The sequence below is a fragment of the Diceros bicornis genome, chromosome 27, assembly GCF_020826845.1.
Source record: "Diceros bicornis minor isolate mBicDic1 chromosome 27, mDicBic1.mat.cur, whole genome shotgun sequence".
NCBI lineage: Eukaryota > Metazoa > Chordata > Mammalia > Perissodactyla > Rhinocerotidae > Diceros > Diceros bicornis.
This window is the reverse complement of record NC_080766.1, coordinates 31,205,135-31,223,481: the sequence shown is the minus strand read 5'-3', so window position 1 is coordinate 31,223,481 and position 18,347 is coordinate 31,205,135. Positions and strand designations below refer to the sequence as shown.

The window sequence follows — 18,347 nt, the reverse complement described above, 5'->3', positions numbered from 1 at the left end:
TGTGTTCCTTCCAATTACCAATATTTTAGATGATTCAACCATATGGCTTTTGCTTTCTTGACCATTGGTTGTTTTATTGACTCATTCATTCCTTCAAACTCACTAGGCACTGGAGTTTTACTAAGAATAAAGACCTGAATAGACATCTTTCCAAGAATACATACAAATAGCCAATGGGCACATGAAAAGGTGCTCCACATCACTAACCATCCGCGAAATGCAAATCAAAACTACAGTGAGATATCACCTCACATCTGTTAGGATGGCATTTATCAAAAAGACAACAGATAATAAGTGTTGACGAGGATGTGGAGAAAAGAGAATCCCTATATACTATTGGTGGGGATGCAAATTGGTATGGCCATTATGGAAAACAGTATGAAGGGTCCTCAAAAAATTAAAAATAGGGGGCCAGCCCCTTGTGTAGTGGTTAAGTTCAGTGCACTCCACTTCAGCAGCCCAGGCTCATAGGTTCAGATCCTGGGCACAGACCTACACCACTTATCAGCCATGTTGTGGCGGTGACCCACCTACAAAGTAGAGGAAAATTGGCACAGATGTCAGCCCAGGGCTAATCTTCCTCAAAGAATAAAAGAGGAAAATTGTCGACAGATGTTAGCTCAGGGCGAATCTTCCTCAGCCAAAAAAAAAAAAAAAATTAAAAATAGAACTACCATACGATCCAGCAATCCCACTTCTGGGAATATACCCAGAGGAAATGAAATCAGTATCTGGAAGGGATATCTGCACTCCCATGTTCATTGCAGCATTATTCACAATAGCCAAGATATGGAAACAACCTAAGTGTCTGTTGACAGATGAATGGATAAAGATGTGGTTTATATATGTAAATGTTATTCAGTCATGAGATAGAAAGACATCCCAACACATGCAACAACATGGATGCATCTAGAAAACATTATGATAAGTGACATTAGCCAGGCAGAGAAAGACAAATACTATTTGATCTTACTTATATGTGGAATCTAAAAAAAAAAAAAAGTCAAACTCATAGAAACAGGGAGCAGAATGGTGGTTACCAGCAGGACTGGGCATGGGGGAGATGGGGAGATGCTAGTCAAAGGGTATAAGCCTTCAGTTATAAGAAGAATAAGTTCTGGGGATCTAATGTAGAGCACGGTGCCTATTGTTAATAGTATTGTATTGTGTACCTGAAATTTGCTAAGAGAGTATATCTTAAGCGTTCTCATCACACACACAAAAGGTAACTATGTGAGGTGATGGATGTGTTAATTAACCTGATCGTGATAATTGTTTCACAAAGTACACTATGTCAAATCATCATGTTGTACACTTTAAATATATACAATTTTATTTGTCAACTATATCCCAATAAAGCTGAAAAAATAAAAAGAATACAGACTGGAGGCAGATGGGCCTGAATTCAGAACCCAATTTTGTTCTCTGTTCCTGGGCAAATAACCTCATTAAGATAAGACTAGTTATTAAATCAGTAAAATGAGCATTCTGTTATTGGATAATTATTGGATTGTTACTTATTGGAATGCTATGATGACTGAACTAGATACCACATGCATTTAGCACAGTGCCTGACACAATAAGTCCTCTCTTAATACAAACTACCATCAGGGATGTTTTTGAAGTGTGACAAATCTTCATTCATTCCAATGTGTTCAGTAAATACTCTGAGAGCACCGACTTGAACCAGGTTCTGTATAGGCATTAGGAGTACAGCATGGAACAAAGCAGACCCTTATGAAGCATGTGTCTAGTGTACTTTCTCACTTGGATAATCTGTGTGGTTTGTGGTGTTGGGCTATCTATTTGCACGTGTGAGAGAGTGAGAAGAACTTCCCAGACTCTTCACTTTGAGTTATGAAGCTATTAATTTTCAAAAAGCCCCATTCGTTTTTAGTTAACATTTACCAGAGTAAAGGGGAGGAGTCAGGGCAAAACCAGAGGTATGAAGGGGCCAGAGATACAGCGTTTCTTTGCCCAGGGCAAACCAGTTATCTGGGTCAGTAGCATCATGCGCTGAAATCAGCATTGGTGTGCATACTTTGGATCATTATTGATCTGGTGACTAGAACTGGTAATGCCACTGGGGTGTAAGCTCTCTGAGGTCAGGAATCGTCTCTATCTTGTCCACCACTCTATACCCACTATGTGCCTGACGCATAATGGATCAAACAATGTTGACTGATCGGCTGATTGATGCAGAAGTCTTTTCTGACTCACTTGCTCTAGGGTTCTACTTGCATAGGTCTTATTTCCTTAATTGGATTCTAAGTGTCTTAATGGTAGGAGGTGTTGATTTTTAATTATTTTGGTTTCCCACAGTTCCTTTGAATACATGCGATATTTTTAAAGGTTTTCAAGAAATGTAGGTGGCAATTAGTTTAAATTATAGTTTTTCATCTAATAAAACTGTATTATCAGAGTATGTTTAAAGGCCTAACTTTTAGGCATTTAGTTACCTCTGGTTGCACTAGACACTTCATCCTGGCAAATACTCTAATTCAATGTTTTGAGAATTAATGGCTAAAATTGTGTAAAATAATTTCTTTGAAAAGATAAAAGATTTCTAAAAATGAAGTACTTTATAAGATATACAATATATAAGTAGGTCTTCCTCACTACCAACTCCCAGAAGATTCAGCTAAATATTAATGCATGTGACATATTCTTGCCAGCAATTTCATTAATGTGATTAATTTCATTGCTGTGATTTATTCAGATCATCAGGTGTAGATGTCACACCCACTAATAAGGCATAAAGGATTAGAATGCTGGGTGATTCACTCTATATCAGACCATTTCCTAAAAAAGAATTCATCGCAACCTTATCTTCTGTTATTCTGAAAACTTCAGTCAGGTCCTTGGGGCCGCTGTTAGCTTCAGTATCTCTCCCTCAGTCTTCCTAGTCAAACCAATTTACTGATTCTCTTCCCACTACCCTTCAAGATGCTTCCGAATTCCATAATGACTGCCACAATTCTTTCTGCAATGCCATCGGCTATCAGTGCTGTGTTTAATCCCTGTATTTCCAGCCAAGACTTTCTCCCTCTCTCATCTTTGGCAAAGAACTTATACCAGATCTCAGGGTTTTAGAAGAAGTGAATTCTACCATTTGAGCAGAGGATCCCCTGAGTTTCCATCTTTGAGTTATGACTATTTGTGGCTTCTCACATGTAGAGAAACTGGTCACTTTGAGATTGATTCATAAGCATCAAGACCTACTGCTCAATTTGTGGGACTTCCCAATCAGTGCTCTGGCCCTCTTTTGGGAAATTTTCTAGTCTTGAACCTCAGTAAGTTGCAAATTCTCCATTACAGGGACATTGTAATGCAATAGCTTTGTGAAAATAGTAAATATATTCTATAATACAATAGGTGGTGTTCATACATTAATGTATGTGTATTAAAGTACTATATAAACTGTAAAACAACACCATAAGAAGATTAAGTGTTGGTAAGTGTATTGCTTGAAAGAATCCATACTCAAATATGGATTATTATCCTTCTTGGATCACTAATATAAGCAGAGATATATATGGGTTATTTCCGAAAACATTGATTTAAACTTGCATCAATATATTTTCCTAATTGTTATTTATTCCTTTTAGGGTAGAGACTTTGATTTTCTCCTCAACCATCTTTTAGCCAGGGTTTGCAATTTCATCTGATAAAAAGTGTCCAGATATCTAAGATTTCTTCTGTGGACGTCTAGTGACTTGATGGTTGAACCATGATTTAAAAGGAATTTTGTTCCATTTATTGGAAGAGAGACAGTGGGCTACTACATAAAGGAATAAAAATTTTTTGAGATAAGGTTAATCAGGAAGACACGGAATTACCTGCTTTAATAACTCCCATGTGGGAATCTCTATAGAAAAAGTTCCTTAATGTGAGCCTTGTAACATTGGTTGGTCATAGACTCTATTTATGATGTTGATCTGTACTTTTCTTAATAAATAATAGGAATGGGATAGAATTTTTTTTTTTTTTTTTTTTTTTTTTTGGTGAGGAAGACCAGCCCCGAGCTAACATCCAATGCCAATCCTCCTCGTTTTTGCTGAGGAAGACTGGCCCTGGGCTAACATCCATGCCCATCCTCCTCCACTTTATAGGGGACGCCGCCACAGCATGGCTTGACAGACGGTATGTTAGTGCGCTCCCAGGATCCGAACTGGCGAACCCCGGGCCACCGCAGTGGAGCGCGCACCCTTAACCGCTTGCGCCACTGGGCCGGCCCCGGGATAGAAAATTTTGAAGAGAGACACAGAGACAGGTTCTGAAGTAAAACGTGTTTCTCAGTGTGGGTCAGAGTCACCCAAATTTGAAAGCCTCTGCTCTATGACAACCTTCCCTGGCACCCATTGCCCTGACTGCGTGGTGACGCCCACTGCGTCAGGGATGGTGCATTCTGCTTGTAGAGCTGTTCTGGATATAGTTTTAAAGATTCAAATGCATAGAAGGAGAAATAATAAAATTCTTATGCAAAGTGTCCATTTTAATCTTACAGTACTTAAAAAAAATTTCATCTTGAGCTAGTTAGGCCTATTGTTTCTAAAGCACTTAAATACACATGGGGATTTTCTTTCTTTATACTACTTTTTGAAAATTGCATGTAAGTTGTAGGAGGGTAAGAACTACGTCTTTTCATCTTTGTAAGCCCAAAGCCAGCACAGTGACTGCCACACAGCTGACGTTCAGTCCATTTGTTAACTATCCACCAAAGAAATCTCCATGTTTTAGGACACGTAAATTAAAACTAGTAAAAATAATAGCGGGAAGGACCTAACATTTGTCAGCTGCCTTCCATTAGATAACAAGTGTTTTTTATATAATGTCTCCTTTCATCCCTAGACTAATCCTGCCAAATAGATGATTTTTATCCAATTGTATAAATGAAGAAATTGAGGCTAGGAGGTAAGTCACCAAAGGTCACCAGCTCATATGCCAGAAAAAAATCACCCTTGATAACTAAGTTTAAAAGAAAAAAATATTAAGTAGATTTCTCAAGAAAAATGTATGGAAACTGAGAGATGGAATCTTAAATCATCCTTCCACTATTACTCAACTCAGAGGATGCTCAAGATCTCAGTTTCTCAACAAATAGATCTTTCTCCCTGTTTCTCTCTCTCTTCTCTCTTTTTGGTCACTTAGTCTTATTGGTTTCAGAAAACACTTTTAAAAAAGAAAAAGATTTCCATTCTGTTTTTTTGGTGAGGAAGATTGGCCCTGAGCTAACATCTGTTGCCAATCTGCCTCTTTTTGCTTGAGGAAGATTGTCTCTGAGCTAACATCTGTGCCAATGTTCCTCTAATTTTTGTATGTGGGATGCCACCACAGTATGGCTTGATGAGCGGTGTGTAGGTCCGCACCCAGGATCCGAACCTGCAAACCCCTGGACGCCAAAGTGGAGAGGGCGAACTTAACCACTACACCACCGGGCTGGCCCAAGATTTTTATTCTTAATGGAGCTCATGGCAAGTTGTGTTCTTAATAGAGCTCATTTTATATATCAAATATAAAATGGTTGTGTATATATATATAATGATTGTATATACAACAGAATAAAAATATAAATAATGAATAATTATGTATACTCATTGAAATATAGGGTATCTTTGGAAGTTGAGGGGGAAAATGGACCAACTAAATAAATCCTAATTCCTCATAACAGAATGTGTACAAAATTGGCATATTTCCTGATTTTTAAGGGAATAGAATGAATTTGCAATCCAATGACTACTGCTTCACAGCAGCCTGTTCCTACGAGCTTGAGCAATTTAGAATTTATCCAATTACTTATATCAATACTATAATAGTTAAAAATCTCTAATTTAGTAGTTATGAGAATGTAGTAGCAAAATGAGTTTATTGAGAATGTGTTGTTTCTCATCCAAGAAAGCCTGCTTCTTACTTAAGTCTTCTACAAGAATACTCTTGTCTTGTGTAGAGGTGACAAAATTTAAGTAGAACTTCTCTTCTACTGGGCGCAACACTGTCCAATTCTCTGCACTATTTCTTTCATCTCATTATTCCTCAATTTGTGCTCCACTTGCTCAAATAAATATTCTTAGATACTTCATCATGTGTACTTCTATGTCCATCTAGAATATTTTTCAGCATTCATTTTATCTTTTGCTGGGCTTTATAAAATACATTTATAGAAACTTAATGTTAATGGCACAGATTCCTAGTAACTGAATTCTATATTATCCAAGACCTCAAAAAAGTAATACTCAATAGTTCCTTGATCTCAAATGCTTAGAAAATGTTAATGTGGAAAATAGATACTTTATTACCCAGGAGATTGTGGCGGTTCCCCACCATCAGGATAAGTGCTCTTTTATTTATTTATTTTTACTCCTTGCATAGGGTGATATGGTTTAAAAAAATAGTTCTAAAAGTAAAACTGAGTTTGTTATACATGATGGACTAGCTGTGTGATCTTGTACCTCTGTACCTCAGTCTTATTAAAAAAGAAAAGAAAACAAAACAAAACAGAAAAACAAACTAATACCCAACACAACTCTCTGTGTTGTTTTATGGATTATAAGAGTATATTGCTATAACATGTATTGTTAACAATAAAAGCCCACAAAACTTAGAAAACTGTTTTTTAAAATAACATAAAAGTGAATAACTAATGATGTCAATTTTCATAACCAATTTTAATTTTTGTCTACAATGAAACTTTTTAAATGTTGTTTTCAGCCAGCAATAAAAGCCTAACAATATAATTTAGTATTCACGGTGATACAATCTTCAAAATGCCTTTTATCCCTGTATATACAAACATACTTGAAATTGTCATTAATAAGAAATATCAACTTCTTCTGAGATAGAACATTCATCTCCTTTGAGAGGATTGCTTCGTCTTCCCAAGGTTTCCTCTGTCCCTCAGAAAGCATGACCTACGTGCAGCATAATGAGATACATGTCAGGAACACTGGAGAATATAAACACATTTTGTGGATCAGGACAAATTTTGCGAGATAGATGATATCAAGTTAGTTTTCTACATTTAATAAATAATTTATATCTAAAGTGTGGTGGTCCCTTGAAAGAAGAATGAATCAATTGCTAACATTTTATTAAATGATACTTTGAAAGTAACAAATTATGTAGAAGATGGGATCTCTGTCTCTGGGATTTCTTTCAGATAAGTTGGGAAGAGTTGGAAAAGAGGATATAGCCCACAAACTACAAAATATTTCCAATACCTTTCAGCCAAAGTGATTCTAAATGATAAAACGTGAAAAAAAGTGAATTGCGAATATTATCACAAATGAAATACTGACTAAAACAATCAAATAAATGTTCTCATTAAAAAAAATCTGCCCCCAAAAAACATATTAAATTTAGGTGACAGAATGAAATTCTAAAATTACCCTACTCAGAAATTTCCGTTGATCTCCAGTTCCTTATGTAATATAGTCTACATTTGTTAGCATGATGTCCATGGGCAAATAATCTTTCTAGTTTAGGGCTCAAGCTCTTTTCCACATGCAAAGGGTGAAGAAGAATCCTCGCCCATCCTCAAACGCGTGCTTTGTGCATTGTAACTGTTCTATTTGCTCTCCTGCAGCTTTACTCTGCCTGTCCAAATGTGTTATCCTCCAGGTCCTAACTTGAGCTTTACTTTTTCTGGAAAAAGTCCTCCAATCTTCATTTCTTTTCTTATGAGATTATATCAGTCTGACTAAAGTTATAGTTAGTTTATAACATTGTTGATAGCTGTGTGTCAATTCCATTACCTTATTGCTTAAACTTGCATCCTCCAAGACATAGCAGAAACTCGTAATATCAGCTTCAGAGCTTCAAAACGAAGAAATGCAGTGTACAGCCAGCTCTGTCACAGCCCGTACATACCAAAAGAGTTGAAGTCTTTTTTCTGGAGTGCACAGAATGAGTCAGACAGATTGAAGAAAGCTCTCAGGATGTTTAAGAGATATTAAAGCAGAGTCTCTAAACCAGCAATTGGTTTCAAGCAATCTTGATTATTTGAAATACAGCGAGAAGATAATCTAAGTCTTACTATTACTTCTTGGTCTAGGATGATCAAAGAGTATGTGTGATCCCAGCAGATAACTTAGACATTCTAGAATTGAGAAGCTTGTCCCCAAAATGTCATTATTTTTTCTCTAATTGTAGTTGAACAGGTTATTATAATTGTAAACATAATCACAATTACTATATTCATGTCCAATCATGGAATATTATTCACCAAGTAGTTCAGCATTATTTTAAATTTATACAGTATAAGTATATTTATTGAGTTGTCATCATTCGTAACACCTCCTTCATGCATGGAGTAATACAATATTACATTTTTCTGTCTTATCCCCATCCCAAATGGGGGGTAGGTCCAGTGTTCACAGATAGGAACTATCCTGAACAGCTCATTCCCAGGATGCCCATCTAAATCAGTGGTCCTAAACAGAGGATAATTTCGCCTCCAGAGGACATTTGTCAATGTCTAGAGATATATTAGATTGTCATCACTGGAGGTGGTGGTAGTGCTACTGGCATCTAGTGGGAAGAGGCCAGGGATGCTGCTAAACATCTTACAATGCACAAGACAGATCTATCCTAACAAAGAAGTACCAACCCAAATGTTAATAATGTCAAGATCTAGGGACACTGTGAAGAGAGTTAATGCTTGGTTAAAGTGTGGGGAACAAAGCAGAAAGGCAGAGAGTGATAAAATAAGGGCATGACAAAAAAAGGAGGCGGGGGCATGACAAAGCAATGAATGACGCAAACACAAGAAATGTGATGACCAGAAATAGCCTAAGATGGACAAATAGATTAAAAACGATTTTGGAAATAAATTCTCTGAACATTGCTCTCTGCCCTAATATGTCTCTTGCGCACAGCTGGGCCTCACTGGAGAGTATGGAGGGCTCATTAGCAGAAAAGAAATTATTTTTGTGAATACAGTAGACATTTTATTAAGAGGTTTACTTATTCCAGCGAGCAATCGTGAAATTGGGCTAGAAATCGCTCTTACGTATTGGACATAGGAATCTGAAAAAATGATCTAAAAGAAAAGTATGTAAATAATTCTATAAACTGAGAGGAGGATTACTTAAAGAAAATTTTTAATTTACTCTTGCTTTAAGTCTTGTGCAGTAATTTAAACTATGTTTTTTTATGAAATAGACACCGTCAGCCCAGATTTTCTAGGAAATGGAGCCTGCGATGGTTAATTTTATGTGTCTGCTTAGCCAGGGTATGGTGCCTAGTTGTTTGGTTAAATACTAGTCATGTTGTTCTTGTGAAGACAGTTTGTAGATGTGATTAACATTTATAGTCAGTTGATTTTAAATAAAGGAGATTGATCTCGATGATGCAGGTGGGCCTCATCCAGTTAGTTAAGACCTTAAGGACAAAAACAGAGGTTTCCCAGAGAAGAATAAATTCTGCCTCAAGATTGTAAATAGAAATCCTGCTTGAGTTTCCAGCCTACCGGCCTGCCCTATGATTTGTGGACTTTCATTCTTGACAGGCCCCGCAATCATGTGAGCCAAGTCCTTAAAGCTCTCCCCCTTTCTCTCTCTGTCTGTCGGTCTCTTTCTCTAGTCACATCCCCAAACGAAGAGGTGGCCACACAGTTTTACAGTTTTTGTGAACTTTATACCCATTGAGAGAAGTGTAGACATTTATAAGAGGGAGACGATTACTCTGTTTCATTCTGGTAGGATGCGATACACACACACACACACACACACACTCACACACACACACACACACACACTCACACACACACACACACACACACACACACACTGCTTATCCCTTCTTGTGGAGAGAAAGATGGTCATGAGGACCATTCATAGACAGTGTGGTGGCTTGCCAGAAGTAGAGACAGTAATCTCATCCTGTATATGGGAACATTCTATATAATTGGAACTCAACAAATGGTTGTTCAACGAATGCCTAACAGAAAACAAAATTTTTTGAAGCAATTAGATGAATAAATGCACCTATGAGAGGATATAAATCTCTCAAGGCATGAACTATGTCATATATTTCAACTCTTATGTACATTTTCTCCTGTCTGTCCAGCAAAAATATTAATGAAATACACGAAACAAAGAAAACAAAAAATATTTACCTAATGAAGACAGTTGAAAGTTAGTGCATTCACTAAATGTGCTGTATTAATAAAAGGAATGGAATTTCTGTGGAATTTTGTGCCTTAGCACCACCAAAGGGACAAGGCAGAAAATTAGGAGAGATTTCCATGTTTCTCAGAGTTTGGGAGTTGCTGAGATTAGTATTCTCTCTTTCTCTCTTGAAAAGTTGAAGTGAGTCATTAGCGTTGAGTGGAAGAAAAGATGCCTGCCTGCTCTAAGACCAAACTCTGCTTCTATGGATAGAGCAGCAAGTGTGTGTATTTCCTCTAGGCCAAGAAGGCCATCTCCAGGGCAAATGGATGCTAGCAGAAGAAAGCTGGGTCAGGTGTAGCACTCATGGGGGGCGGGAACTGAGGATGAGGAGATAAAGGAGAGTTGTAGAAGGATGTGCTACCTGTCAGGGGAATGGTTCCAGGCAGAGGGTTCCAGGGAGTAGGGTGGAGTGATAAGAAGATGGTTTCTGGAAAACACAACCATGTCCACTAGGGAAAGAGCCAGTATTCAGATATCTGTGATAACTGAGGATATTCAACAGCAAACACAGAACCACAGGTACCACTAGCTAAGTGAAAAGACTTTTATGTCCCTTTTGAATGCCTCAGAATATCACCAGACCATCTGTTAATTAAGCAAAGGGAAGTATATCTGAACTTCCTGCAGGAAGGGGGAACACCACTGTGTCAGAGTTTAGCTGTGTCTCCAAAGAGATGTGTTAGAAGCAAGATTCTGGGCTCAAATGGTTTCAAGGCAGAGAATTGATTGGGACTGGGCAAATTTATTAGATGATATTTAGAATTTGTGAGCACAGCATAGAGAGGGTACCCACATGAGTCTCATGATGAGTAAACTGTTGCTTAATTAGGGAGCTGTTTTTCCAGGTCTGCAGACTATTGTCTCCAATAAATTAATCTATAGGGGTTTCTGGAAGCATACAGTGAAATGATTTATTGGTTTAATCTCATCTTTTCCCAGGAAAAGTTTCCTGAAACAAACGACTAAGTCACGTTGGCCAGGTGGTCTACAGCATGATGAGACAGATGGCCTCAGGTGTCATTTCCTTTCCTCCCATCCTTTCTCTTTGGCTTGAACAGGAGAAGCCAGGAGCAGTACAATGATGGAAGACAAGGCAGAGCTAGGAGGGTAAATAAAATGAATGATCCACTGGTGACCTGTGGAATCACATGACAGGCCTGAACTGGGGGAAAAGGGAGAAGCTTTAATGTGGCTGTAAGATTGGTTTTTAATTTGTACTGGATTGGACTTTACTAATGTAAAATGAAAACGTTTCTTAATATCTTAATGTGATCATAGGTCTGCCCATGGGCTTGTTTAGGGATTCAGGGAAGTTAGAGCCCTCAGATCAAGTGTGAAGTTCAGTAGTAAGAGAAAGATGAAACAATTTCCTAATTATGCCCTACTGGGTCTAGTTTGTTTAATGCATCAATTATACAGAAAATCAAATATGGCCGTCTAATAATTCTCAATTCCCTCTCCTATTCAGCTGTAGGGTTAGATGTTCACTCAAGGAGCCTCATATAGGGTCTGATATGGTAATTGATTTTTTGATCAAAGTAAATAAAATAAAATATACTGAACTTAATTCTTGGAAAATTCCAGGTTTTCATTGATCATTTCACCATAGTTTATCACTGTATTGGCTTATTTAAAATCAGAACAAACATCATGAACATGGTATGAAAATGTAGGTCTCATATTTCCCAGTGTGAGGAGGGACTGACACCTCCAGCTGCTAGTCTCTAAATCTACCACCACATTTATGCCAAGGTCATGCTGTTCCCTGTTCTTGGCCAGAGCCTGAGCTTGGCAGGAATATTAAGGCAGGCCCATCTCTATGATACATGGAACTCCCTTAGTGGGTGACTTTCCAAAACCTTATTAGAACTGCCCTGAAGAAGATTCTTCTAACCCAATCCTCCTTTCCTTCCCTCTCTCCTTCACTGAGATCAGACCTTCATCGTGGTCTGATGGGTCTCCCAGATTCTGCAGCTACCTCATTTTCTCTAACAGGTATTTTCCCCAATAAATCTCTTTCATGTCAAATCCCATTTGGCAGCTCTTTCTGAAAGGACTAAAACTTAACACATTAGATTAGGAAGATTTATTTTTTAAATGAAGTGGTAACTTGCTCTTTCTATTTTCAATAATGAGTTTTATGTGATTTCCTCAGACTCCTTTTGAAGTCCTTCTTTGTGTTCCCATTGACTCTTATGATTTTATCCCCATTATTGCACTTGCTACATGATGGTGAGTTTGAATTTTATGTGTGTAAACTCCTTAAAGGAAAGGAATTTATGTCTTTGCTCAGCTCAATGCCTGGTATATAATCAGAACTCAATAAATATTCTTTCAATGAAGGCCTAACTAAAACCAAAATTTTCTGAAGCAATTAGATGAACAAATGCACCTATGAGGGGATACAAATCTCTCGAGACATGAAATACGCCATATATTTCAATTCTCCTCTAAAATTCCTGTTTTCTATCCAGCAAAATATTAATGAAACATGTGAAACGAAGACAACAAAAAAATGTTTACCCAATGAAGACAGTTGAAAGTACTGGAGACATTCACTAAAGGTACCATATGAAAATGGTATGACAAAATTCATACTACAGAAATAAGTTTATTCTAAATGCCATATCTATTTGAAATACACTTAAGTGAAAGATTCTTAGGAGAATAATAAGAGAAGAATCTTAGAAACATAGTAACAGAAGTGATTCTGAGCATTAGCATAAGAATGAAAATTCAAGACATATCTTGTATGTCAGATTTAGAAAAAAATCACAGGCCAAGGTTACTTTGTCCACAGTAAATCATGTGCTTCCAAGAGGATTGTGATGGCAAGTCCTGATGATGCAGATGATTAGTAATCACAGATATTTCCCAGGCTGAGTGTTAAAGCTTCATAAAGTGCAGACATAACCATAAGATAATGGAGGATATTCAGTAAGTTGAACCAAAAAAGCGAGAGCCAAAGGCTGGTTGGTAATAAGTTGACTGGCAGCTCCCAGGAGGAAAGTAAGTTGGGCGGCAGAAGCTGGACCCACAGCCCAGAGACAGGAAGCCAGTGCCTCTGTAACCAAAAGTTCGAAGGCCAATGTTTCCAAATCCTAGGGATCTAGTGTAATTTCTGTGGCAGGGACTGTAGAAGATGAAATTCTTTGGAGGGAAGCAAGACGTCTGGTGGGATCTGGCCACAACACAGGATGTCTGGCAGCTGGTGGGCTCACAGAAGTTCTGACAGCCATCATAGAGAGAGGAGCCAAGTTGGCAAGTGTTGGGAGAGTAGACTATATTGTTGGGGGAGAAAGAATCAAAGGTAGGACCCGGGTACCTCAGGTAACCTCCAAGCAAGCGAGAGAAGTTTCCAGAGCTGCAGTTGTAGGACACATTGTCAGGAGTTCTGAGTTCAGCTGAGTTGCTGAGAGGAGTTTGTGAGTGTGAATGATCCCTTCTATACTGGACACTTCTACACTCCAGTGATGAGTGTAATAGCATGTGCATATTTTAATAAGAATGCTTAATTGGGCTCCAGTTAGAATGAAATACATTAACCTTCAAAGATCTTTTTTATGAACACAAACTTTTAAATGAAAGAATTTCATTAGTTTTTCGAAGCAATTGTTCATGAAGCAAAAATGTCCCTTCTCATTCATCTAGTTTGGGTAGATGAATGTAATTGTGCCATTATTGTACCTGTAAGATTGGTGTTTTATTCATCCTAACCTTCAGTTATTGTATCAGATGGGTAACACAGTGAGAATTTTGTTGTGTTTAGAGCTCTAAAAAAGACTTTGTAGTCTGGAGGGGACATTTATTTTACTCCAAGTTTAGGAACCCAATTGAGAACAGAAAAAGAAAAAATTCCTCAATATCTGTTCCATCTCCCAAATCTTATGGACCTTAGAGAAAAAATAACCCACTAACAACCCTTAATTGGTAGAAATGCCAAATGAGTGTCTAACACATTTGGATTTTTGTTTCTTATAGCACAAGTAGCCAAGCCACTCGTGTGTGTGTGAGTTTTTGATTTAAAAATGGAAAGTCCAATATTTACAGGAATGCTTTAAAGATTACATTTTAAAAATACTTAATTCAAGGAATCTTTGCTCTGAAGTTGACTTGCTTCTTGATATAAGTCATCAATAAATTTGATTATCAAAAATTCTTCATCCCAAGTCAGCCCTTGTGGCCTAGTGGTTAAAGTTTGGTGTGCACTGCTTCGGTAGCCTGGGTTTGGTTCTGGGTGCAGAACCACACCACTCGTCTGTCAGTAGTCATGCTGTGGCAGCGGCTCACATAGAAGAACTAGAAGGACTGACAACTAGAAAATACAACTATGTACTGGGGCTTCAGGGAGGAAAAAATTAAAAAGAGAGGAAGATTGGCAACAGATTTGCTCAGGGCAAATCTTTCCCAGCAAAAAAAAAAAAAAAAAAATAGTCTTAAAAAAAAAAATTCTTCATCCCTATAAAGTTTAAGTAATTTTTTGATGGTGTTGATGTTTTTGAGAACAAAATAATAAACACTATACATTTAAAAAATGGTCCTTTTCCCCCTTAGTTTTCTCTCATAGGGTGGGATTTTTATATAGAAGGTAAAGAAAATCAAGAAATTATGAAAGTGTGTTCCCCGTGTAGACCTCACAGAAAGATCAAGTATTTGAAGAATTCAGTTACAAATGACCTTTATAAATTGAAATGAGGTGGGCATCAAAACGGATGATAATGTGAAATAGAGAATGAATGCCTTTAGGACCTCTGATGTGGTACACGTATCAAGTGACATACATATTCTGCCTAGAGGACTAGTGTCATAAGTGTTTTTCTGGACTCTTCCATAAAATTCATCATTCATTGCTAAATGTAAATTGAGTAGTGCTTGGGTACAGTAAATGGCTTAAAATAACCCTGTGGGAATGGGAAAACCTCTTAAGACATCCATCTTCAGAAACTGATCTGTTATCCAATGGAAATGAGCTGAGACTCATTCCTTGAAGAACTAAGATTGCTAGGTGGAAATTTTAAGGGAAGATTCAGCTAAAAATCTAAAACAAGGTACTTTGGTAGGTAATGAGATTTTCATCTTATGGCACTGGGAATATCTAATCAGGATGTAATAAATGGGATTCTGATCTGGTAGAGGACTGAAGATAATTGCTAAACTCCCTTCCAAATTGTAGACTTTTTGAGCCTGAACAGTTTGAGTAGACTAATTTGGTCTTCAATCATGTTTCACTTATTAGGCAACATAGTTTGTCCTGTTTATAAAATAAAAAATTCTTATGTATTAGGCTTCCTAATTATGAATGCAAAAAACGTTCTAGTAGATTGCAAACCTTCCTGTTTTTTGTCAATAAAATATTGAACATCAAAACATCCATGTAAATATTTAACTCACCTCAATTAAATTTGCTAGCTTTCTTCAATGTCATCCACTCTTATATAATCTATTCTGTGGAATAGTCTATGAGATCAGATATTAAGTAATTTTGCATATTCTTTTCTCAACAAAGTGGAGGTTTTTGCACCCACACACTTTTATTCAGAAGTGGAAGGGAAATGCTTTTCTGTGAAACAAACAAATCAACAGCACAGAAGCCACAGCAAGATAAACCTTCTCAATCTCTCCTCTTCCTCAAGGTATCAATCTTCATTGCCCTACTATATAGAGGTGGAATACAAGTCATACAACAAGAAAAAATATGACCATTATTTTAGAAATTTGGTAATACTTGTCAGAAACACCTGAAAACAATTTAAGTCAAAGTGATGTATGTTGTTTTCTAAGGCAAAGGAAGAATCTCCTCAAGATGGCTTCTTTGGTCCAATACTTCAAGGCAATTACCTTATAAACTTTCTTTAGAACAAGAACATTTTCCAGATTCTGGGGAATCCTTTTAGTGGTAAACACTGCCTCTGATTAGAGATAGAAATACACTGGGCATTTTTGCCACATGTTTTGTTCTTATTTTTAATGCTTTTTTCAGCATCTTAGATGAATAACCTCTAATGTTCCACAATAGCATAAAGCAATTTATAACATTTAACCCATACCATATTAAACACATACACAAGAAAGAAAAGCTAAGATTGACTTTTATTAGTCTGCATATAGTTTTCAGCAGGAGCATGAGAATAAAGGAATCTCTCAGTTAATATTTCACTAAAGCCATTCAAATTGAGAGCCCATTAAAAAAATCCTCATACGTCTTGCATATTACCATTGCTGCTTCCTTATGACACTATTCGTTAAGCAAACTTGCCATTTCCTGGCCACAATCAATGTGTGTTTTTGTTTAAAAGAAATTACTATGAACAGATCATTTAGTTAGCAACTTTGCTATCCAGATGGCAACAGTTTTGAGACAGACTGTGAAAGGAGTATCAATTATTTTTAATTAGGCTAGCTTCCCTCAGCCCAGACACTATCTACCTCTAAAGCAGTTCTCTGAGTGATCTGCTGGGTGATCTTGGTAGAAGATGACTAATAGTTTTGAAGATTCAACTCTGTTACCTGAATTCCAAGCACAAACATTACTGCACTTTCCAGTTGTAAAACCACAAAAACTACATGTGTATGACTCTGATGATCCCTTCAATTCAATTAAAAGCAGAAGGTAACCTATTTTTATGTGCCATGTGGATGACACACCCAATGATAAGGGTATATAAATGCCCTAGTCCAAGAAGTAACATTCAAACTCAGAATCTTCTTATTGTGAGTCACATCGCCTGTCTGCATGTCCTACAACTGCTGCTCTGGAAACTTCTTCTCCCGCTCCTTTGGGGGCTACCTGCAGTACCTAGGCATCTCCCGTGGCTCTTCCTTCCCCAGCAACCTGGTCTACTGCACTGACCTCCGCTCTCCAAGCACCTACCAGCTGGGATCCTCTCTGTACAGTGGCTGTCAGGAGAACTACTGTGAGCCCACCAGATACCAGATGTCCTGTGTGCTATCCAGCCCCTGCCAGACATCCTACTACCACCCAAGGACCTCCACACTCTGCAGTCCCTGCCAGACGACTTACTCTGGGTTTCTGGGCTTTGGTTCCAGAGGCCTTCAATCTTTTGGTTGGAGATCCCCATCTCTGGGCTTTGGATCCAGTGGTTTCCAATCACTGGGTTGTCGCCCCAATGCTTTCTCATCTCTAAGTTGTAGATCCAGCTTTTACCATCCAACCTACTTCTCTTCTAGAAGCTGCCAGTCTGCTTTCCAACCAGCCTGTAGATCTGGCTTCTACTAATTGTGTGTTTGAACACAGTACCTACTATATCTAGAAATATAATACTTAGTATATCAAGATCCATACTATTTATTGATCTCCTGTCCTATCATTATCTTACAAATTTGACTTCTACTGTTATCTACTATGGAATAGGAATAATCTGAATTCCAGTAACTAGAAAATGTATTCATTGAAGAAAGATGCCAAAACTGCTTCCTTGTAGTTATACAGACATGCACTATTGAAGTATATTTCTTTCTTCCTATATCTTCTAGTTATTTCGCCTAGTGCATTTGTTTCAAGTTTCACAAAGTGGAAAAATGTTATAAGTTTAAATAAAAATATGTTATATGACATCTATATATTTGCTTTAAGATTGTTTGTTTACTCTGTGTCTTCAAAACTGCTTCTAAATATCTGGCTCGATATTTCTGTATCTTGTATTTATCATTAAAAAAATTTCCTTTAAAAAGTAAAATTGTCCAATGTCCTTTTTGGTTTGGAAGAAATTATTTCATCTTGTGTGCTTACTCCATTCATTAATACCTTTATATGACACAACCTAGAAACACATTTTCAAGATTACAAGCAAACTAATAACTGTGGCCTTTTGTTCTGTAGGGAGTTAGAAATGTCAATATTTTATATAAAATAATTACAAATTGTAAAGGATATTAAATTGGCTTCATCACATAATTTTGAAGGATGATTACTCATAACATATATCCAAAAATATTTCAGAAGTTGGAGTGAGGATATACAGTGAGAAGTTAGACGCTAGTTAGATTTGGTGATAGCCCCAGTTCCACCGGCTTTACTGCCAGATAAGAAATCAATTCTCTAAATGAAATATTTAACACATTCCGACATCTGTTAGCAAGTAGGCCCAATATTTTCCATATAATCAGTTCCATAAGTTTGACAAAGTCCAAACTTGCTCCTATTTTTCAGATGTTTGG

General features: G+C 37.3%; 2 protein-coding genes across 2 annotated transcripts; one reads left to right on the top strand and one right to left on the bottom strand.

Annotated features, from left to right (window-relative positions):
* Positions 1-13,103: 13,103 nt before the first annotated feature.
* On the bottom strand, positions 13,104-13,658 carry LOC131423062 (keratin-associated protein 15-1-like). Its single transcript, XM_058570617.1, has one exon. It carries the CDS (start codon positions 13,656-13,658, stop codon positions 13,104-13,106), a length of 555 nt encoding a protein of 184 aa, XP_058426600.1.
* Positions 13,659-16,893: 3,235 nt separating this feature from the next.
* On the top strand, positions 16,894-17,406 carry LOC131393020 (keratin-associated protein 14-like). The gene has a single exon (XM_058523393.1). It carries the CDS (start codon positions 16,903-16,905, stop codon positions 17,404-17,406), a length of 504 nt encoding a protein of 167 aa, XP_058379376.1. The 5' UTR covers positions 16,894-16,902.
* Positions 17,407-18,347: the final 941 nt, after the last annotated feature.